This window comes from Leopardus geoffroyi, chromosome D3, assembly GCF_018350155.1.
Source record: "Leopardus geoffroyi isolate Oge1 chromosome D3, O.geoffroyi_Oge1_pat1.0, whole genome shotgun sequence".
Classification (NCBI taxonomy): domain Eukaryota; kingdom Metazoa; phylum Chordata; class Mammalia; order Carnivora; family Felidae; genus Leopardus; species Leopardus geoffroyi.
Genome location: NC_059339.1, coordinates 88,553,504 through 88,577,091, shown reverse-complemented (window position 1 = coordinate 88,577,091; position 23,588 = coordinate 88,553,504). Strand labels below are relative to the sequence as shown.

The 23,588-nt window shown below is 40.9% G+C and overlaps 1 protein-coding gene across 13 annotated transcripts in view; it reads left to right on the top strand.

The window, feature by feature from the left end:
- Positions 1–23,588, top strand: part of NETO1 (neuropilin and tolloid like 1) — a 129,529-nt gene that overhangs the window by 66,740 nt on the left and 39,201 nt on the right. For 11 of the 13 annotated variants that reach the window (XR_006707267.1, XR_006707266.1, XM_045457081.1 and 8 more), the window contains exons 5-7: positions 1,946–1,987; positions 2,067–2,233; positions 12,490–12,718. Coding sequence is in view for 11 of the 13 variants with exons in the window: in XM_045457081.1 (XP_045313037.1) it covers positions 1,946–1,987; positions 2,067–2,233; positions 12,490–12,718 (438 nt within the window). In the remaining 2 variants the exon portion in view is untranslated. Of the gene's footprint in view, positions 1–1,945; positions 1,988–2,066; positions 2,234–12,489; positions 12,719–23,588 lie in introns of those variants that run through there. The other 2 variants (XM_045457083.1, XM_045457087.1) reach the window with 2 other exon arrangements.

Sequence of the window (23,588 nt, the reverse complement as noted above, 5' to 3'; positions counted from 1 at the left end):
CTTTCTCTTTTTTTTTTTCCTTTCTTTCTTCTAAAAGGTAAGAGGACTGTTTTCAAAATAATTATACAAAGGAATTTATATCTTTTTTTATTTTATTTTATTTTATTTTTATTTTTTTTTCAACGTTTATTTTTGGGACAGAGAGAGGCAGAGCATGAACGGGGGAGGGGCAGAGAGAGAGGGAGACACAGAATCAGAAACAGGCTCCAGGCTCCGAGCCATCAGCCCAGAGCCTGACGCGGGGCTCGAACTCACGGACCACGAGATCGTGACCTGGCTGAAGTCGGACGCTCAACCGACTGTGCCACCCAGGCGCCCCAGGAATTTATATCTTGATTCAAAATGTATTACCACATTATAATTGTGTTCTACGATAAAGTGTGTCTAAATAGTTGACATAACTAAATTGTAGCCTGGCTAATCCAGGCCATTTAGTTTCAGTATATCAGTACGCATCACTGTTTCACGAAACTAGGGGAAAAAACCGTAATGAAGATAAGTACGGTAATACGGTCAGCCTGAAGCCATGGGCCTCGTGTATCCAAGGATAGACACATACAAAAAAGTGCCCTTGGATACACACAGACATCTGTGCACACACAGCCTTGATATCCAGAAATAATTGCCTCCTGAGAGTTGCTACCCTTTCATATTTCAGTCCTCGACTGTTGATGAGCAGTGTCTCCCAACATATTTCTAACTTTATTAGATTTTTAATTTATAGCCAATACCATAGTAGTAAAAAGAAATTAAATGTCAAAGTCACCTTTTAACTTGGATACCATGTGTCTCCAAGAAAAATCATAGCCTTCATGCCTTTACCCATAAGTTAAGGAAAATCCAACTCAAAGTGACAGGTTATAAGGACGTACGTTGTTGCAAAAAGCAAAAGGCCCAGAGAAGTGTGACTGTGGAGTAGTTGAAGAGGGTGCACCAGTGAGATCCATAAGGACTGATGGTTCTCCATGGTTCCATTCTGCTCAGCCTTAAGAGTTAGCATCTTCTCACATTAGTGCCTGTCAACCTCATAAGCTGACCACCATGCATGACCCGAGCGGGTCCCCGTACAAACCAGACCGTGATGTGAGCCAGAAAACTAAATACACCCTGTTTCTTTTTGTTCTCGAAGAAACTTTCCTCAGAAGCCTTCCACTAGGCTCACCATTATATCTCACTGGTTGCATACTAACCTCAAAATCAATTCCAGGATATGGAATCAAGACCACCGTTCTTGGCCTATAACATGTAGGCCGCTTCTGAGACTTGTCATAAATCAAGCTTCCCCCAAGTACATGAGCAGACAAGGACACATATCTGGCCCTGGGGACCTGGTGTGAGGGGAAAGGCAGGGAGAGAGCCGGGGTTGAGAAGGCACAGCAGACCACTGAGAAAAACTTGGGGAGCTAGCATGGAAGAAAGAGGGAAGAGGGCTGCTGGAAACAGGATGATGCCGTTGTGCTGGGGGAGAGGGGCCCTCGGTTTTACAGCTTAACTCTGTGCTCCCGGTATTTCAATGGCAAAGAGATTTGCGTCCCCCAAATTTACAGAATTGGTTAAATCAGACAAAATGACCGTATGTGTCACCGATGGAAGTTTATTCAAAGCCTCACTAACCTATGGATACGTTTTGCAAAAACAACCAGTGTCCGATTGTGGAGTCCAAAGCGGTGAGCAGTATTTCCATTTGACGGTTGCATGAAGAGTGGCCTTGGAAGGTCTTGAAAAGTGGCTTCTTGCGTATTGACGAAAAACCCCGTGGTAATAGTTCGGTTTTATAAATTAACATTTCGGTCTTAACATTACCATGCAGGCTTTTATTCGGCCACTTAATTTCTCTTAATCTATTTCTTGGCAGATTCCTGAATAATGTAATGGTGTATTACTCAACATCGTTTTAAGTAATAAATGCAGAATAAGACTAATTATCTTTTTCTCAATTTTTAAGATCCTGACTTTAAGGACCTTGGCGTTTTGAAACCATTACCAGGTTGGTAACGTAGATATTCAATAATGTTCAGAGGTCTCTGTTTTCTGCTCTGAAATATACTTTTGGTTTATCATTCAAGCTCCATTTCTGTATGTTTGTTTGGCGTTTCGTTATTTAGCATGTGAGTTTGAGATGGGCGGCCCAGAAGGAATTGTGGAGTCTGTACAGATTATGAAGGAAGGCAAAGCTTCTGCCAGCGAGGCCGTGGATTGCAAGTGGTACATCCGGGCACCTCCACGATCCAAGGTCAGTCTTAAGGGGAAAACAGATTCGACAGTCAGCTTGGGAAGCGTCTGCAACATGCACGGCCTTTAACCCACCGGACGCGCTTAGTAGGTTTCAGAGTGCGATCATAAGCTGTCATTTTCTTTCGGTTTTGAAATGCAACTTGTCTTTCCCCATCCAAGGAAACTTTCGATGTCGTAAATAACATGGAGAGGGTGCTGAAGAGGGCATTTGATCACCTGCCCAAGAGACTACAATATAAGGTGTAGTAGAGAGTGTGCCCAAGAGGCTGTAATGTAACTGCCCCCCGCTGAAAAATGGATTGAAATACTATCTGTAAGCTAAGATTCTAAGTATAATTACACATACACTTTTACTGTCAGTGTCTGCACTCTGTTCTTGTTTTAACCTAAAATCCTATCTTTGGAAGAAATTGCCCAAGTCTTATAAAATCATGTATCTCTGGCATATAAAATACCTTATGGTAAGGCTGGGGGTCTGTGCCCAGGCAGAGGGACCAGCCAGGACTTCATCTCCTCTTACCCTCCTTTCTCTCTCTCTCTTTTTTTTGAAAATTTTTTAATGTTTATTTATTTTTGAGAGAGAGACACACGGTCTGAGGGGGGAGGGGCAGAGAGGGAGACATAGAATCCGAAGCAGGCTCCAGTCTCCCAAGCTGTCAGCACAAGAGCCTGATGCAGGGCTCAAACTCCTAGATCGCCGGATCGTGACATGAGCCAAAGTTGGACACCCAACCAGCTGAGCCACCCAGGCGCCTGTATCACGCTTCTTTCAATTGTCGTTATGAAAAGTATTGCTGCGTTACCAAATCCTCCAGTTTTTTCATAATGTGGCAGGAGTTGGAATTTTATGTAGGTTACCTTGAGTTTCAAATGCTGGCAATACTTTCTTAAAATTGTTAATGTATATGTTATGAAATTAAGTATATTAGAGGTCAGATTCAAACCCAGGCCACTATTTTGGAAATACTTCTGTAGAACAACCATATTTATCCTACTATTAAGATATGAAGAAATGCTGGGAATGATTTTGTGTCAGTCACTATCATAGGTGGAGACTGTCGATTATTTGCTTATCCTCCTCTCTTTATTGTTATTCCTCAGTTATATTGTTTCAACCAAGCATTATTGATTTATTGGGTTTGTAGTTGACTATTTATTGAGCTTGAAACAGTTCGTTATTTCATTAATAGATTTAGTGGCTCTGTAAAATCTCGAGCACCACGCTGGAGAAATGAAAAAAGCATGTCGGCCACTGTCCTCATGCTTCCAGTTTAATTCTTAGACAAATATGTAACCAACTAATCCAAGGAATGAGACAGGCTTGTTGAGGTATTTATAAGGTGTAGTAGAGAGCGGGAGAAGTGCGTGTATACCTTGGAAGGTAAGTCACACATGGAATCAAATTCTGCCAGGGTGTCCACTGAAGTTTAATGAAAAACAATATTGTATCAGGTAGACAAGGTGGGAGGGCTCTCTAGGTAGAGGGAATAGCCATCAGGGTCATAGAATCATAGGACAGTGAGCTTTTTTTAGGAATTGAGTCATTGAATGTGACCAAGTAGAACATGAGTATGTATGGAGGTGGATGGTGAGTCTTTAAGTCAAAGGGCTCTGTAGGAACCCTAAAGAACTTGGATTCACCCCACTAGCATTAGTGATACACGCAAGAGTGTGAAGCAGGAAATGGTGTGATCAGATTTGCATTCTGGAAAAGTAGGTTTTCCTTGTGAAGTAGCGACAGAAGACTGAACACTACAGGCAGAAGACTCAGTAGGAAGATGTGGCAGTGATCCCCACGGTGGTGATGATCTCCATGGTGGAGGTGATCCTCATGGTGGAGGTGATCCCTACGGTTGAGGTTGAACTCCACAGTGGAGGTGATCCCCACGGTTGAGGTGATCACCATGGTGGAAGTGATCTCCACGGTGGAGGTGATCCCCATGGTTGATGTGATCCCCATGGTGGAGGTGATCCTCACGTTGGAGGTTGATCTCCACGGTGGAGGTGATCCCCATGGTGGAGGTTGATCCCCACAGTGGAGGTTGATCCCCATGGTGGAGGTGATCCTCACAGTGGAGGTGATGCCCACAGTGGAGGCTGGTTGTGACAGTAGACAGGTAAAGGAAATAGTCACGATAGAAAAAGGAGAATTTGGTGGCTGGCTATCCAGGATGAGGGGAAAATAGAGTGATCTTGAGGAAGCGTGTTGGCTTCCTTCACTTGACTTTCCCGTCAGTGTGTCTCTGGGGTCTGCGTGCAGTGTGAACGTGCAGCACCCTCTCCCCAGACTTCCAGTTATGGAGATTCAGAGCCGTGCTCTGCTTCCAGTCTTTCCACCGGCAGGTCTCTTTGCATTTGTACAAATCTTTGAAAACGTTTGTTGTACTATGAAGAAAGACACAGTGATCCCTCCTTAAAAAAAAAAAAAAAACAAACCAAGACTGTTCCCAACATAAAAGGCAACCCCCTGCCTGGATTATAAGGGAGCTAGATTGCTCTCTTACATAATCTGTGGGTTCACATGCAAATGCTATTCATTTTTCTTAAACTCTATGAATGAAAGATTAGAAAAAAAATTTTTCCAGCTGGAAACATTTGAGCCCCACCTCATTGTTGTTCCCAGCGTCTTTGTCCCTGGAGTGTTAAAGAGAGGGTTTTTATGGGAGTGTAAACACACATCGTTTTTTTTTTTCCCCCGGCTGGTAAATAGGCTGTCTTTTGTACAATTCCAGAGTAACAATACCCAGTGTACCTGTCTGTTACAGAATTTGGCATTCTGTGACCCAAAGGGGAAGCCGCCTGCAGAGTTAGACAAAGATGACTCTATTGTGACAGGCTTTCTCTGTGAAATTAAAGGTGATAGGATAGGAGTGGCTTTGAATAACGGTGGAGAAAAGCAAGAATATGACTGCCTATGTGGGCTTTCTGTTGTTGCAGAGTTCCTAGCAGTTTGTGAGACTAGACTGTCAAAGCACAAGTTAAACTTGAAGTGGCCCGTGGTGAATTTTTGAATGATAACTGGGGATTGAAACATAGTTGCACAATGCAGGTGCTAATAAATAGCTCACTGGGCTTCTACTAAAACGTATATCAGGTATTTACATTGCTTCTCAGACTTTTGGACAAATAGAAAATAGTAACACAGATGATCACCTTTAATTAGAAGGTGATTCATCCAGATTTCTTAGAATTTGGCATGCTAGAGCCAGAAAGAACATTGGAAATCGGCTACTGATTGGCTCCTTTAAAGGTGAATAAGCTAAGACAGGATAAAGAAGTCTTACCCGGGTTAAGAGTGGAATCCAGAGATGTCTCTCTGTAGATTCTAGAACAAGGATGGCCACAGGGTCTTATGGCTTCGTGTTCTGGATCCGGTACAGAAAAGAACCAACAGGGAAGAATGTTGGATGATCACAACAGGGTACCTATTTGAATGTTAATTCCATGAAGGCTAGGCCTTCTTTAGATACTTAGTACCAAGCCAAATGACTGTCATTCAGTTAAAACTCAGAATAAAACAACAAACTGATGTGTATCTAGAAAAATGGATGTGGTAGCCATCTTCAGACATTTAAAGGACTGTCGTAGGACAGACGAACAGGCAGGTAAGGGTTAATCTGCAGTGTTTCAAGCACTACAATTTATTTGAGTGCTCAAAGCTGGAAAAAGAATAGCTTTTGATTCGGTACAAACAGGGTTTCTGCTTTTGGTTTTAATAATGGAGCTGCCCCAAAATCAAATCCATAAGAAGAATCCAAATAAAGTTTAGCAGAAATTTTGTACAATAATGTTAAAGTCAGGTAATTTTTCTGGCCCAGGTAACATTAAACTCCTTTCAAGATCAAAACGTGATGAGTCTCTGATAAGCGCCCAAATATTTGGTTTGTTAGTACAGAGCTAAGGCGAGATTTCCGTATCCCGACTCCCGGTCTGGTGTGATGTCACAAAACCACACTCTTTGGGGGAAATTGTCAAATTTGTTAAGATAGGAAAAGAAATAAGTCAGACGCTTATAAAAGTACAGCGGTGAAGATCATTAACTTAACGATTAAGGTGTTGGGACAATAAAACTCTAGCTTTTAGTAATCACCCATCATTTAAAACTTCACATTAGAGTTTAATGTGTTGTCATGTGACTCAAAAATGTTTTAAAGAAAATTAGCATTAAATAAACAGGAAAACTTGACAATTATAGTAAGTCAATATTTTATAGTGAAGTTGCTTTAAAGTTAATTATATGATGAACTTAATTGTAGGCAGAATCTTAGATATGACAACCCAGGATTTACAGCCCCGTCGGTGGAACTGTGAATATAAAATATCACATACCTGATTATGTTAAACTACCTGGCAAAGGGGATTGTGCTGAAGCAATTAAGGCTACCACTCAGTTGGCTTGGGTTAATTAAAAGAGAGTTTATCCAAGTGAGCCTAATCTAATCACATGAGCCCGTTAAAAGCTGGATTTTCTCTGGCTGTCGGCAGAAGGGGAAGTCAGAGGAACTAAGAACGCTGTCTAAGAGCTAAAAGTGATCCCTGGTAACTGGTCATCGAGAAAACAGGGACCTTGGTCCTAGAATGGCAAGCAGGTGGGTTTTCAGCCTCATATGCCCTTAGCAGAGAACACAGGCCAGCCCACAATTACTTCTGCCCTACAGACTCAGAGATCCAAAACGGGTATTGAGTAAAGTTGCTCTATTTCTGGTAACTTGTCATGGGGCAAGGAGAAAACTAACACAAGAGATGAAGGGTAGTAACTATCCTTGATTACAGCAATAAGATTTAGGGTTCTGAAGACTGAGTCTGACTTGATTATCTCCAAAAACGGAAACAAAATTGGGTAAACGCAACGAAAACCACCCTTGGACCTGTTAGGACTCCACCCGGTTTTCGAGCGAAATCTCAGTTTCGCACTGTCAGATTTTGGAGACGGACTTCAAGTGCTCTGATACTCGCTCGTACATGCCAGAAAAATCACCTTGATATTCGTATCAGGACTTGTTGTAGGCTGTGTCTTTTCAACAATTCAGCAAAGAGTATGATGTTCTGATGTTCTCCTCCAAATAGAGGGGATGCTGCTGCATTCCGAATTCATGGGATGTCATATCTAAAATGATAAGGCTGGCATGTCCGGCCACAAATAAGACAGCAAGCTCAGAAGCCCCAGGCTACACACTTTTCCTTAAGAATGTGGCTTTCTTTATCAAAGTGGAAAGTAGTTCTGAAACCATGGACAGCGTTTCTCAGACCGTAGTGTATTTAAAGTGTATTTTCATGGAGAAAGCTGTTCTGGGAAGTCTTAAATAATTGCCCCAAACAGTGTTTGTGTTCTGCATATCCTTGTGACACGAGGGGAGGGACCAGGTTGAAAGGCTGGTATTAAATGTTTGTTTGTAAATATTATTCCTTAGTAAATTGTTAGCTAGAGTTATTTGCTTTAAGTACACGAAAGGGATTCTGTTTTCCATATTAGTGTGATTTGGAAGCCAGATAATACTAGAAATTACTTATGTGCTCTGAACCCCCTCTGGTCCTGTTCAATAAATCACTTTGTCAGCTCAAACTCTTGGTGATTGATTAGAAAGAAGAATGCATCAAAATGATTCACTGAGAGGAGATGGTAATCTGACTATTTTACTGGGGTTATATATGATTCTGTTTATCATTTCCCCTTTTTCTCAGCAGGGAGACTAAAGAACTTTCTGTAGTTTTCTACCTTAAATAAAAACCGTGACATTCTTTCCCTCGGTGATCTTGTGGCCCAAACCTTAGGCTGGCAAGATACCATTTAAGTCATAATATAAGGAAGGCTGTGAGATGATGTATCCTAGAGCTGGTGTGGAGAAGCACGATCACTTTTCTGGCTAATGACATTGGCTTTTGCCCCAACAGCTCTGCCCCCAGTAAAGGTAATAACCGCTGGCATGTTTTATTTCGTTTCTTAAATGATTAAGAAAAATGAAGTTAAAAAATAATGGAATGCTCCAGAAGGCAATATATAAAAATCCAGTGACTAATTGTTCACTTCCTCCAGAAATAGTATTCTGTCTACTAAGAATGGCCTTTAAATAGAAAAAGGGGCTTAGATTTCTGTCACTCCATTTCATGTAAGAATACACATCCGTCACCTCGCATGGAAAATGTGGAAACTCTCTAGAGCTGTAAAATGAGAAACTATGGGCTGAATATGCAAATTGCCTTTCTAACAAGAGCAGTGCTTTGCTGTAAAACGATCTTTTTAAGAAAATTTAAGACAGCCATTTATTTCAGAGGGACCCATTTGTTTTCTGTGACTCTCGTTTTTATCTGGATTTGCCAACAGTTTGGTTTTGCTTGCTCACTTATTTATTTTATTGGTGTTTGCTTTCTTTAACTTTGTGACTTTCTTTCTGGGCTATAAGTCTGTGATAATTAAAAAAAAAAAAATTATAGGAGTCTGTGCAGTGCAGTGAGAAGTAGCAAATGTCCAGCAGACCTGCGTTCAATACCAACGACTTACCTAAGGGCCTGGGTCACTGTGAGAAAGTGACTTGGCTGTACCCCCCCCCCTCCACCCCCCCGATCTCGGCCTTTTCATTTTAAAATGGCTGCAACAAGTGTACGTTGTTACTGAGAGATTTGAGTGAAATCATGCGTCAGCGCAATGTCTTAGGTTGTTGCCAGTACACGATGCAAATAATAAATTAGCATTTTAAGCCGGGCTTCTACATGCAGCGTCAGAAAGATACTCGAAATAATTGTTCAGGCCTATTAGGCCACGGACTCATTCAACCTGGAAACAGCAGGCTCTCAACTATCTGTCTTTCTTAAATTAGTCAAACGATTAATTCCTTCTTTCTGTGGGCATAGTGTTTGGTTTTTATAGCTTTGGAAGGACACTGGAGGGAAGAGTTACTTTACAAGACACTCCAAAGGATCTTTTCACCTCCCCTACTCAGTATTTCCTCCTATGGGTAGCTATGCATATTTACGATTCTGATTGCAAATTCTTTTGAGGGCTAATAAACTCTGTTGGGTTGACCGCATGGTACTTGAAGATTAAAATATGTATTTGGTTTTTTGTTGCATTTAGCAAGTTTATTACCTTATAAGAAAAAATATCTAGATTTTGTAGGTATTTATATTTTTATAGTGCTTTCAATTTGTTTCCTTTAGTCAGGATGGGGTGATGAAATGCAGTGAAAAGAGCTATAAACCAAGGAGTAGGTATTTTATTCCTATTGAAGGTTCCCACATTGATTTACTTATATCCCTTGAGCAACTTTTTTGTCTCCTTCGCTCCAGCTTCACGGTCAAGGTCATCAGAAACACCCAACACCTTTTTACAAATCCACGTGGAAACTCATAAAACAAAGCAGTTAGGAAAACCCTGGAAGGCTTAACATTCCCAGGTAGGCCTGCTTCAAGGAGACATTTTGGCGTTTCCTGGATGGCTTTCAGGAATGTAATATTTGGTCGGGAAAAGTGAATCCTGGATGGGTTACCTGAGTAATAGTTGACCTTGTGATAAAATAAAGTACAACGCCACTGGGAAGGAGGAACATGCAAGGTTTTTTAGGACATATATATTATGTTTGTAGTCACGGCAATTAACGTTAACATCAAAATGTCTGGAAATTTTAGATTAGCTCGAACTGTAATGTTACAGACTGCCTGTGTATGTGAAAACCTCACCAAGCAGAGCATAATAAAACTCGAGTGCCTTCCAGTGTTTCTCAATTTTTGTCCATTTCTCCCTATTTCTGTGTTGTTCTTCCTCAAATTTATAGGAGTATTTCCGAACTTGGGACTCCCATTTTAGGTTCAGTCAGTTCTCCCTAATGAGTCTGTAACAAACTGTCTTGTGGTTTTCTGACAGTTCAGAGTTATACTAAAAATACCTTGTTTGGGGAATTTTTGCGTATAATTTCCTACTGCAAGTAATAAAAGGCCAATTATTCTGTATAATTATTAGTTACAGCCCTTAAAACAGTCGGGTATACAGGGACGCAATCAATAGTTGCTGGGTACTGAAATAAGTGAAGTCAATAACAGAATAGAACTTTCCAGTCAGTCAGTCAGTCATTCACAGGCACATCCCCTCAGGAACTTTGATGGAGTGCCTCGTATATACAACACATGGTTCGACACTTTGAATACAAAAACGTACACCTCTGCCCCAGCTTTTTGGGAGCACGTGGTTTAGTGACACTAAAGTTTCATAGAACCGGTAACTAAAGCTTATAATACATTCAGAATAATATTTTATCATAGAGGATGTAGAGAATAATTCTACCGTGGCTGGAGAGTGGGGGCACTTGAATATTCGGCACCGGTGTGTAAAAAAATATCAGGAAGAGGTTGGTAGGCAGAAAATAGGGATGGTCATTTTTGTGTAACTAATGTCATATGCATAAACGATGGCATTTTGTAAAGTAAGTGTGAAATATTCAGATAGAAGAAGAAGAATTTGCCCGTTCGTGATTTTTAAGCTTTTTTTTTAAAAAAAATTATAATTATTTGGAAGTCAGTTAAAGATTGTAGTAGGATTGTTAAATTTGTGTCTTAGAAATATAACTTTGGGGGCGCCTGGATGGCTCAGTAGGTTGAGCGTCCGACTTCGGCTGGGGTCATGATCTCGCAGTCTGTGAGTTCGAGCCCCGCATTGGGCTCTGTGCTGACAGCTCAGAGCCTGGAGCCCGCTTCGGATTCTGTGTCTCCCTCTCTCTCTGCCCCTCCCCCACTCATGCTCTGTCTCTCTCTCTCTCTCTCTCTCTCTCTGTTAAAAATAAATAAGCATTACAAAAAAAAAAAAAAAAAAAAAAAAGAAATATAACTTTGACTGGGCCGGGCTGTGGGAATGAACTGGAAAGTAAGAACCTAGGACATATCCAGGGCCGGCAGGAGATGGCTGAAATATCATAGACCTGTCAGAGATGGAAAACAACCATTCTGAAGGTGAAATTAATAAAGATCAGTACCTCATTCAGTTAGAACATTGAGGACAAAAGAGAAATTTCTTTTAATTTGAAACATTGACACTTTTAAATTTAGGGCAGACATACTGAATCTGAGAAAGTTTTGTTTCATGGGATTCAGAGTTTATGAATAAATGAGCAAAATGAATATAGAGATGGAAGTGATTGATTTGTAGGTGAACGCGTGTCTTTGGTTTACATCCATACCGCATTAATGACAGAAGGGAATAGAAGAGGAACTATCCCATACACAGCCTTGCGTGTTAGAAAACACTTAGTCACTTAGTAAGTTATTTGTGAGGATGCCTTCTGTATTTCAGAACTATTCCAGATATCCCTGTCACAGAGCACAGATTGGTTTTTTTTTTTCTTTATATCACTTCTTTTGCTGTGACATTACGTCCTGGTGTCATGGTTTCATTGACACATATTTTCAACACTGAGCCTCACTCTTTGGTCCGCTGTTGTGTCCCCAGGGCCCTTAACAGTGTCTGGGACAAAGTCAAAGGCCAGGGTGTAGGTAATGCCAAACTGATGGCGTGCACGGACAGATGACTTCTTTTCAAACTTCTCTGTAGCTAAATTAACTGCTTGTGATTTTTTAATGTCCATCGGAACAGAGTCAAATAATATGTTGATCACAAAACAGCGTCATCGGCAGCAGCGTTATATTGTGGAAGGGCCAGAGCCTTGGGAGTTAGAGAGACCCCGTCTGATCTCCAGCTTATACCCGCGGAGTCTTAGTTTCATCGTCTGAATAGGACGATAAAACTTTGTAGAGTAGTTGGGAGTATTTAAAAATAATCTACGGTGTAGGTTGCATGGGACATTGTTACCCATTAAATGTTAATTTAATTTTTATTTATGCGGACTTAACTAAATGGCTTTGGCTCTATGTTGTGGTGAGAATAATCATAGATTAGCGCCCTTCCTTTACATTTTTTTTTAACATGCTCTACTTGAAAAAGGAAGCAGTGTGGTTATGGGAAGGGATTTAAACAATGTGAAATCAGAGACTATCTTTCGACACCATTTCTGTTTCCGTTACTATTAATTCAAAGAAGGTATTATGCTCCATGTATGTCCATGAAGAAAGGAAAATAACACTTGAAAAAATATTAAGCACGGTTTGAGGTTAGTTGTACATCTTTATTTCCTGCTATCCCCAGGAGAAAAATCCTAAGACTGAGTGTAATCAAGACTGCCTTGTGAGACTAGAGAGAGAGGCTGGTACTCACTGAACTACTTGCGTGTTTCGATCTGCGGAAATGACCGCGGCTTTGTTGTTACTTTACAGATCTACCTACGTTTCTTGGACTACGAGATGCAGAATTCCAATGAATGCAAAAGGAACTTTGTGGCCGTGTATGATGGGAGCAGTTCCGTGGGGGACCTCAAGGCTAAGTTCTGCAGCACCGTGGCCAATGACGTCATGCTCCGCACAGGTCTTGGGGTCATCCGCATGTGGGCCGATGAGGGCAGTCGAAACAGCAGATTTCAGATGCTGTTCACATCCTTCCAAGAACGTAAGATTCTCTGCACTTGACTATTTGTCCTTCACATATGTCATACCATGCAAGTCTCGTAAGCCGCTAATTGTGTTTTGTCCATGCAGCGTGAGCACAGTGGGGTGCGTTGTAACAAGGTGTTAATAACACTGAGATTCCCTTTCCTTCATTCTGATCCAGCGACGGGAGAGAGTTACCTATTACATTCTGCTTCCTTATTTTAGCATACGCATGATAGCCTTGGTTAAGACAGTTCCCGCGTCGACTGGGAAATGAGGATTTTGTTTGTCTCTGGTTTAGCTCTTACGAAGCGTCTGGAACTTCAGCAGCTTCTGATGAAGTTTGAGTTTAAGTCTTAAAAACCTGCATAAAAATATTTGGTAGGTTCTCTTTAGTAAGCTTCTCTTGCAATTCCATTTATTGCAAATAGGTCTGAGACGACCAAGTTCCCATTAAAGTAAGCAAAGAGAGAGAATTGCTTGGGAGGAGAGTAAATAGAAAAGGTTTCAGAAAATATTTAAAATGGCACCATGGGTGATATCCAGAGTTATGTGCAAACCGCAGCAATTTTAGAAAATTATGTTCTAACAAATAATGAGTCACATTAATAGATATATTTGGAATGTTCTTCAGAAACCCTGAATAATTCATGTTTAATAAATTTATACAAATGAAAAAAAATAATCCTGAAAAATTCCACTTTAGGAAATCAGCAGCCTGTATTTTGAAACTATATATTTATAAATAGAAAAAAATAGTTTTGAAATTGCCAGAATTTCTCAGTGATTGGCACAGCATCCAATATTTTTTCAATTCATAAATATGAAATATATTAGACAATTCTTTCATGTAGTGAATAGGTTTGGCTTTCAATTCCTGTCTGATTACCCAGTTGGAGAATTCTGGGACCCTGGAAGTGGCAAACGTCTCAGTCTTTGTCAATCTTGATTCCACCATGGAGTGCATTATCTTTCTTGGGATTACTGCAGATTGAAACAGCATGTTGCTATCGTGTCCTCATTTCAACAGTTGATCACAATGTTAGAGGTAGTGCATTTTTATGTCAGCAAGATATTGGGCCAAAAAAAAAAAATCTCGTCATTTTCTTGGTTAGAGTGGGAAGAAATTCAGACTACAAGGTCAGCCCATTTGGTGTCCTTGCTGATTACCCCACTGTCACCAATAGGTTTGCCTTTGGTGGGGGGGGGGGGTTAAAGGTACTTATTTGATATTCTTATCAATCTTGGGTGATAATATGTTGAAAACTCATATTTCATTTAAAAGATACACATAAGGAAGGGCTAGCTAATATGTTAGATAATATAATCAATTTTTTTAAAACATCACAAAAATCTATTTTTATCAACACGATACCGTAAAATGCAATGGGGATAAAAATGAAAAAATACATCCTTAGGTTTCAAGTATCAACTAAAACAACAATAGTATAGAAGAGCCCTGCCTCCTAGGACTTCCTAAAGTTTTATTTCATTCAAACACAGTATGAGCTAAAGCTTGTTTTTGTTTTTTTTTTAACAATTGGCAAAAAATATCTTTTGCAGTATTAGCTTCTATGAAGGAAAGGTAGGTAAACAATTCAAAGAAGGTAGGCTCTTGGGGAGCCTCACTGGTCAAACTGTAGATTGCAACACCTATTCTGTTCTGGGTATTGTTAATAAGGAGGATCATCCATGGGAAGTGGCTGGCCAGGATGCAGAAGCAACTAGAATCATGAGACAAAGTCAAAGGAAGAGCGGCATAGTTTATCTGAGAGATTTTGTTGTTGTTTTGTTCTAAATGTGGTCACTACCTGAGACTTACGTTGGTGATACAGATTGATGTCTGAAAGGTGAGATTTGTTTGTTAAATTGCAGGGAAATGTTGGAGCGATACTTAGGAAAAACGTGTAGCTCACAGGATGTGTGGTATTCCCAAACTGAATAGATTCCCATAGAGGGTACAGGCTCTGGCTAAGTGGCAGTCAGTCTGAAAATGGGCCACCAGGTGGTGTGAATGGTGTAGGGGAATGTCTGAGTTTTGTAGGGAACAAACTGGTAAACTTCACTGATCCCGTTCAACTCTTAAATTTTTTTTTTCAACGTTTATTTATTTTTGGGACAGAGAGAGACAGAGCATGAACGGGGGAGGGGCAGAGAGAGAGGGAGACACAGAATAGGAAACAGGCTCCAGGCTCTGAGCCATCAGCCCAGAGCCTGACGTGGGGCTCGAACTCACGGACCGCGAGATCGTGACCTGGCTGAAGTCGGACGCTCAACCGACTGTGCCACCCAGGCGCCCCCGATCCCGTTCAACTCTAACACTGATTGAGTTCCATGAGTCTTTAAGATCCTGCTGGTACAAGAAATGGTGCATTATGTCATACTGTGCAGATGCCATTGGGAGTATTTCTATTTGAGCTGAAAGGAAGAGTTTTCATGCAGGTATGTAAACGATCTCCAGAAGTCCTTCAAGCGGGTGGACTTTTCAAAGTTGAATCCAGAAAAAACATGGCATCCGTCCTCCATAGGAGGAAAGCACCCCAATTTTTATGTTCCTGCACAGTGGATGGCTTATCACGGTCATGTCAGTGACAGGTGGTACAGTAGTATTCTCTGTGTTTAGCTCATAAAGTTTACAATAGCTTTGATTAGAACAAATTTATCGTCCATGTCATGTTTCCTCTGTAGCTTTTTGATATTTTGCATTGTATTTTTTTATTTTTGGCTGAAACTGGTTGGACTTCAACCATGACATGCCAAGGATCAAAGGCATTGTGTGATGACGTGTGTGGGTATGGACTAAGCCTTTCTGTACCAAAGTCAAAGTATTCCAGATAAGAGATGAAAATTTCAAAACAACAAGAAATGAACTTTGATCAGTGCTAATACTTCGGTGATGCTACTGAGTGGCTTAGGTCATTTTAAGGACTTTAATGAGGAAATAAAGGAACTCTATTTCTGGCATTTCAAGTTCCCCAAATGGTATTGTTCTAGTCCATAATGGTGGCTAAGAAAGTATTTTGCATTACCTTTTTGTTTTCTTGATGATGATAGGTATAACACTTATATAGTATATATATCATATATGTAAACATAGTTTATATGTAATATACTCTCTTATTTATATTATATAATCCATATATAATATTAATAATATACATGCCTCTAATCTTACTCCATACACATCCACACACATATGGAGTGAAAACTATTGGTGTGAAATCAACGACCAGATTTGTCTTACTCAAATAATAAGAAACCACTTTGACGTTTTTCTTGGTTCTTAGCATTTATTAGGCAGTATGCCCAGTGCAGCGTTGAGAAGTGCTTACAGCACATTCAACAATATTCTAATATATGTCAAAAGGTCTCATGTTGGGACCATACGATGTATTTTTTTGAGTAGAGTTGACACCCAATGTTCCATTAGTTTCAGGTGGACAACTTAGTGATTTGACAAGTTTGTCCGTGATGCTACGCTCACCACAAGTGTAGCTCCCCTCTGCCCTACTACAGCACTGTCACAACATCAATGACTCTGTTCCTTATGTTCTGCCTTTTAGTCCTGTGACTTACTCAGTCCATAACTGAAAACCTGTATCTCCCCACCTTCTTCGCCCATTTTGTCCATCCCCCCAACCCATCCCCTCTGGCGACTATCAGTTCATTCTGTGTACGTATAGGTCTGATTCTGGTTTTTGTTTGTTATATTTTTAGATGTTAAAGGAGAGCTCAGGGACTGTCTCTTCTAATCCCAAACATTTTGTGAATTCAGACAGAATAAGAAAAGATCCAGGGAAGGTAACTGACTTTCCCTGCGCACCCAAAACTCCATACTTAGTGATTGAACAGTCCCGTGCCAAGGATCGAAGACCTGATTCTGAAGCTCATAAGTTCTCTTGTGGATGACTTTGTCACTTGTAAGGAATGGACAGAGCTCCCATTTTCTAAAGATGATGAATGATAAAGATGACGATAACAATAGGGAACACTTCTACATCAGTCATATAGCTCAGACATGGCAATACTCGTTTATGTGCTTTTCAACCTGAATTTTGATGCCTCTGTCTTATCCGCTGTGCCTTCTGTCTACACGTTGTACAAACATGCTATAATCCTACAGTACTCCACTTTCCTATGCCCTACAAGATTCAACTCAAGTAAAATTATAACCAGGGACTTCTGCTCTGGAACATACTAAGCTAGCGACTAATGGATGCTAATCTGGTGCTGATTTGTTACACATCAATGGGAAACTACTGCAGGTTTTGGTACTGAAAGTGAGGTGTCGCCCTAACAAATACCTAAAATGTGGAAGCGGCATGGGATCAGGCAGTGGTCATAGGTTGGTCGAATTTTGAGGAGCATGCTAGAAAAGGCCTGCATTGCGTTAGATGGGCAGAATAAATCTGGACTCCGAGGGCTGCTGGGGAGGGCTGGGACAGAACCGGGGGAAGGAAATCGTTGTTTTGCCGTGGTGGAAAGCTCAGAGAAATTGTCCGGCAGGACCTGCTGAGGGACCAACACTGGCTACGTGACTAAGTAAATTACTGCAGAGAGTGTTGAAGGCATAGCCTGGCATCTCTTGCTGCTTGCAGTAGCTCATGAGAGGGAAGAAGCAAATTGAGGGGAGAACCCATGAGCAAAAAGCAATCAGGACCCGAAGGTTTTGAAAACTGCCAGCCTCTCCAGGTGGCAGAGATGTTAAAAGTCAGAAGTGATTGCCAAACGCATGGCAGGGGATGAGGCTGAATGTGTGACCGTATAGCCTCTGCTAAATCACCAGAGACAGCAGAAGAGCACAGTGTCGGTAACAGAAGGGCCCTTTCCGGAGGTTGGAGGTGTGCCTCACAGATCTTCCAGACTGGAGGGCATCCAGGAGGACTAGGGCGCTGACCCTCAGCCACCTCAGCAGGACCCATGGGGAGAGACAGGATTGCATCAGAGACTTTGGGTGAGCATCTGTCTGAGAGCAAAACCCAGTGAATTTCAAGCCAGGGCCACGGGCTTCTTGAGAAGACCACTTCAGCAGAAACTCTTTTGGTTTGGGCTGAAAGAGGCAGAGTACCGATGAAGAGACATCATCAGAACCCCCAAGTTCTTGTGGCATGGAGCCATCAGATAAAAGTGCCCAACTGCAAACGTATGTCACCATTCATAGAAAGGAAGAGTGACAGCATAGCACCACAAGCCTGGAGAATGAAGCCCACAGCGACAGAGGGTTTTTCCTAGAAATGGAAACATAGTACCAAGAAATCCAGCATTTGCCCTGCTGGACTTCAAAACTGTTATGGATCAGAGACTCCCGTTTACTCTCCATTCTCCCTATTTCCAACCAGACTGTCTATACCCATGATGCTGTGCCTCTCCCACCATTGTGTGTTGGAGTGTTGGGACAGGTGATTTGTCTCATTGGTACTGGGGTTTAATGGGGGGAGGAAAAATGGTCTCTTGGGGCTACGGTCTAGACTCCTATAAGGGCTGAACCCCGGAGCCTCTTCTGTACCACATTTAGATGGCTTAGGTGTGAGGTTTGGGACTTTGAGTCAGTGCTGTAGTGCGGTGATACTCACGGGAACCATGAGAAAGGGAGAATCTATTTTGCATCCATGACAAGAGTGAGGCACTGGGAGCCAACGAGTGCACAGTGATAGGCAGTGATGACTCCAACATTTCCACCTTTTGGTGTATAGAGCTTATACATACCTCTTCGCTGAGTGCAGGAAGAATCTGAGCATCATGGAATGTCACTCCGTGATCATGTTACATTTCGTGGCAAAAGGGATTTTGCATGAGTAGTTAAGGTCCCTAATCAGTTGACTCTGAATTAATCAAAAGGGAAACTGTCCTGGCGGGGCTGAGTATACACAAAAAATACTGGTAATAGTCTTTAAGCCGTTTTAAAAGAAGGTCTAAAAGGCATGAATGCAAGAAGTCAGAGGCATTCTAACCTGTAGCAAATACTCCTGCTGGCATTTACGGAGCATGCTGCTGTCACCGACTTTGAGTCTGGAGTTCTCTCTTGTGCAGCAAAAGAGCGGACACAGAATTGAATATGAGAGAGGCTAATGTCGGGGAGGAGACAAGAGTCCTGAGCAAGGGTCCTGTTTCTGTTTTATTAGGATCAGAAGGCTTACATATGTGACGGACATGCAGAGACAATACAACAGTGATCATTAACTCGTGTGTGAGAGAAAAGGGGTTTTGATGGTATGTGGTGTTAGGGGTCAGGGTCAAGACAACGTCCTGGTGGTGAGAAGATGGCCATTTACTGCAGGCACCGGGCACCGTGTCTATTTTAACTTTTCTAGGGGCTTAGACAGATAGAGGGTGCCACCTCACTAACACGCATTTTTCTCACTAATTCGCCCTAGGCACTTTTGCCCTATAGCTGCTTTTCCCTCTATGCTTTGTTTTATTTCACGATTAATCCTGGGCTCTTTTGCCCAGGTGCAGCGACTTTCCGACTCTACCTGTGCTTGGACACTTTCATCCTGTGGTGACTCTCCCCGCTAAGCTTTGTTAACCCATTGGTGCAAGCTCAGAGAATTCTTAAACTTATTCCCCACACATTGCCACGTTGTAGAGAAGACCATGTGGCAGAGCATGGAGGTAGGCTTTGGGAGCCGAGAATGTTACCCATCTGAGAGCCAGGGAGAAAGGGGGAGCCTCAGTCCAGCGACCCAAGAGACTGAGTGCTCCCAATGACCTGCATGTAAGGCGGGAAGGTTGTAGTAATTTGTTACTTCGCAATAGAAAACCAAAACACATTCCTGTTGTAACAATATGCACTTTTGAAGGCCATAGATAATCCAGATGTCAATCTGTATATGTCACTTATATATATTAACTGATATATTATGATTTATTAACTGGTTCCGTGCTTTTTCTAGATTTGGTAGTTGAGGAGATGCGGCAAGGTAGAATTGTAGGAAAGATATAAAAAGCAATCACTCTAACATTAGCTTGACCCTAAAAGTAGAGTGACCACTATGTTATTAACCTAGGCATCAGTGTTTTCATTTTGATACTTACTTGTAATCCCTTCGTTCGCCATTTTGTTCCTTCATCTAATACGTAAGCACCCAACCGCTGATGGCCCAGAGATGAATGGGATGTTCGGTCCTCTTATGGTGCTACCGCACTCATTCCAACTGAATGAGCGTGTGACTCACTCCAGAACATGTTCATTTACATCTGGTACTCTGCTCCACCCGTCACCACGTACTTCCTCATTGACTTTAGTAAACTATCCACTGAAACACTGTACTTTAAAAAGCCTTACTCTTTTCTCATAGGGTCTTTTTTTCCTTTCTCTCCAGCATTTGTTTCTATTAGTAGGATCTTTGCTCTTTGGCCACAGTGAGCGATTATTATTTCACCGTTTAGTTTTATTATTGTTTCTTGTCTGGAGCATATTTTGGCATGCCATCTGTCTCTTGTGTCCACAATTTACATTCTGTCCGCCGGAGTGCACATGCCCAGCTTTGCAAGATACAAGTAAAATTGTTCTGTGACCTCAATAAACTAAATTTGGTGGATCCTAAGGGTGAAAAGTTGCAGAGATGTTTGATTAGAAGCGTCCAAGTGCACTGAGCTCAGGAGCTCTCTGAGAATACACACCAAAACATATTGATGATCATCAACTCACAACAATAATGTTTCATTTGCTCTCTAGAAAAAGCAAGCCCCAACACAGTTACAAGTTTGGGGTAAATGATAAGATCCAAAGGCATGGTGTTTTCCTGCATTTCACCCAAGAGAGAAAATGACCTTCATTAGAGGAAGCCATGCTGCTGATTGTAAACTGATGTTTTAATGTAGAGATCTCCATGCCTCACTGTTAAGAGTTGGTACGTTTTGAAACATTGAAGACTACTTTGTTAATACAGGAAATATTTACTTATATCTGTCATACAGCTGCATAAATACCAGATGGCATATATAGAAATATCAGTACGACGCAGAATATGCTGGCAAAATTGCTGCACATGTGTCCTATTTTGTCACCTGTTGCTAAAGTAGACATAAAACATCGTGTGGCTAGGGGATGTATCATATATATAAGCATCAAAAGTAAGATAGGCGTTAATATAAAAACATAATTAAAATAAAAAAGGAAAAGCTGAATTGAATAATTGGCAACATAAACAGCAGGGTAAATATTCTTAACTATGAAAAGAATAAAGATTGGAGTGCCCGGGTGGCTCAGTCAGCGGGGTGTCCAATTTCGGCTCAGGTCACGATCTCACAGTTCGTGAGTTCGAGCCCCGCGTCGGGCTCTGTGCTGACAGCCCAGAGCCTGGAGCCTGCTCCGGATTCTGTGTCTCCCTCTCTCTGTGTGTCCCTCCCCTGCTTGTGCGCATGCGCTCTCTCTTTCTCTCTCTCTCAAAAATAAATAAAACAAAAAAATTTTAAAAAAGAATAAAGATTGTGTAAGACAATTAGAGAAAGTTATATAAGCCAACGAGAAGAAAATGGGGCAAATAAAGTGAAAAATTAATTCATAGAGAAGCAGAAATGGCCTGTTGGTATAGGAAACATACACTGGTCTGTGTTAGTAAGCAAAGAGATGCAAATTCCAGTAGGAATCAGGCCTGTTTTTATCTATTCAGTTGTTTAAAAATATAGCAATAATAAAATACCCAGTTTTGTAGATGGTGTGAGAACGAGAATATATGCATGCTTTCTTCTGTTGATCTGAACTTATATGTATATATTAGTGATAAGTATGTTTAAAAGCATTCAACCAATGAAAATTAAGTGGCTTGGTTAAATGCTTCTTGGAACCTGTATATATTCTTTGAACTCTTTAGATGCTGTGTTAGAACGATACAAACATTGAGCTATGTGAAAAAAACAAAATTCTCAAAGCAAATATCAAACAAAACACACATAAAAGTATATCGTAAGTATATGTGATAAATATTTAATATAGAGTGTCTGCTGTATATGTAATGCATGTGTGTAGAAGGCAATTCATTTAAGGTAGCAATAGTGATTAATTTTAGGTGTCGAGGTTTTTTGATCCTCAGTGTTTTATGATTTTTCTACAATGAACAGTTATTGTTTTGGTAAACATTTTTTTAAAAAACAATAAATATAACTTTGATATGACTTTCTAAAGAAATGTATTAAATCCAAGAAAACAAGAATATAGATGTTCTTTTCTATGTTGGGAAAATCAAGACGCATCTATGATGTCAGGAAATGATAACTAATCAATAGGGTTTTCTGGGAGGTGGTAATTATACCAACAGGTGAGGACAGGTCACTATCTAATGACCTGTTCTTTCAGACTAAATAATCACCATGGTTTACACTAGAATTTCTCCACTTTTTACCCGCAAGACACTCACCTGATGGCTTGTTTATGGCATGACAGATGCTGATGGCTAAGCCTATGTTTTTCTAATGTCCTTGGAGCACTAGAGGTGACATCAGTCCTTCCTCCTCTGGGTGCCATGAGTGAATCTTTGAGTTTTCTCTAATTTTAAATGATGTCAGTAGTTAGAAAATGTTGCTCTTGACCATTTCATAGCGAATCGTGACTTATGACTTGCAGGGTGTTCTAGTCAAAAGCCATTGGCTACTCATGTCAGAGATCTCTTTTCCCAATTCGGCCTTTCCCGCCCCTGTTGCGGTGTTGTGTGGCCATAGTTACATCTACAGGGGCTGGTGGATCGTGTTCTGATTCCTCCAAGAAATTAGCTACTGGTGTAAATAGGGACATTGGCTTCATTCCTATTGCTGTTCCAACAGCACATTTAGTGCTTAAATCAACAAAAATGTATTATTTGAAATAGATGTCACTGGGCTGAAACCATGGTGTCAACAGGGCCACTGTCTTGAGAGGCCGTAGTGAAGCATGCATTTCCTCACCTGTCCCAGTTTCTAGAGCTGTGCTCTTCCCATTGAGTGGGTTATACAGCTCCTTCTCCTTCAAAGCCAGCAAGGTCACCTTTTGTCTCTCTTGGATTCCTTGTTAGATATCACATTCTGTCCCTTGGAGCTCGTCCTTTCCTCTGTAAAGATGCCTGTGATTACATTGGCCCTTCCTGGATAATCCAGAATAATCTCCACATTTTGAAGCCCATAATCACATCTGCAAAGTCTCTTTTGCATATCAAGTAACGTTCACAAATTCGGGGCATTAGGATGTGGGCATCTTTGGGAGCTATTATTCAGCTTACCACAGTAGGTTTGCTGTTCCTATTCTGTTTTTATTTTTTTGTTTTTATTAAATTGATAAACTCTTCACCTAAAAGTATGAAAAATATAGTTTATTGGACTCGAAGACCAAAGGTACACCATGCCAAATGGTAATGGTGTCTCTAAATACATGTCCCTTTCATGCCCTACTACTAAATATGTATTCTTCTATATAATGAAATTATTAAAAAGTTGAATGTTTTTATTACTACAGGAAAAGTACAAGAAGAGAATGTATCATAAATATATAAATATATAATTTTGGCATGCATGTATGTGTTTTGAATTCTAAAATTAATGTTAAGCATTTTTCAAAACAAAATTACAGATCATTTCAAAAAAGTGTTTTGGGCACCTGGGTGGCTCAGTTGGTTAAACTTCCGACTTCAGCTCAGGTCGTGATCTCTCAATCCATGGGTTTGAGCCCTGCATCGGGCTCCGTGCTGATGGCTCAGGGCCTGGAGCTGCTTCGGATGCTGTGTCTCCCTGTCTTTCTGTCCCTCCCTTGCTCTCTCTCCCTCTCTCTCTCTCAAAATAAACATTAAAAGAATTTTTAAAGTGTTTTAATTGATAAAAAAATCAAAATAGTATGAAAATATATGAAAGAGTACCCATTTGGTGACAGTCAGTTAATTCCTCTCCTTTCTTATCTATAACACCTTGACTTTAAGCCTCAG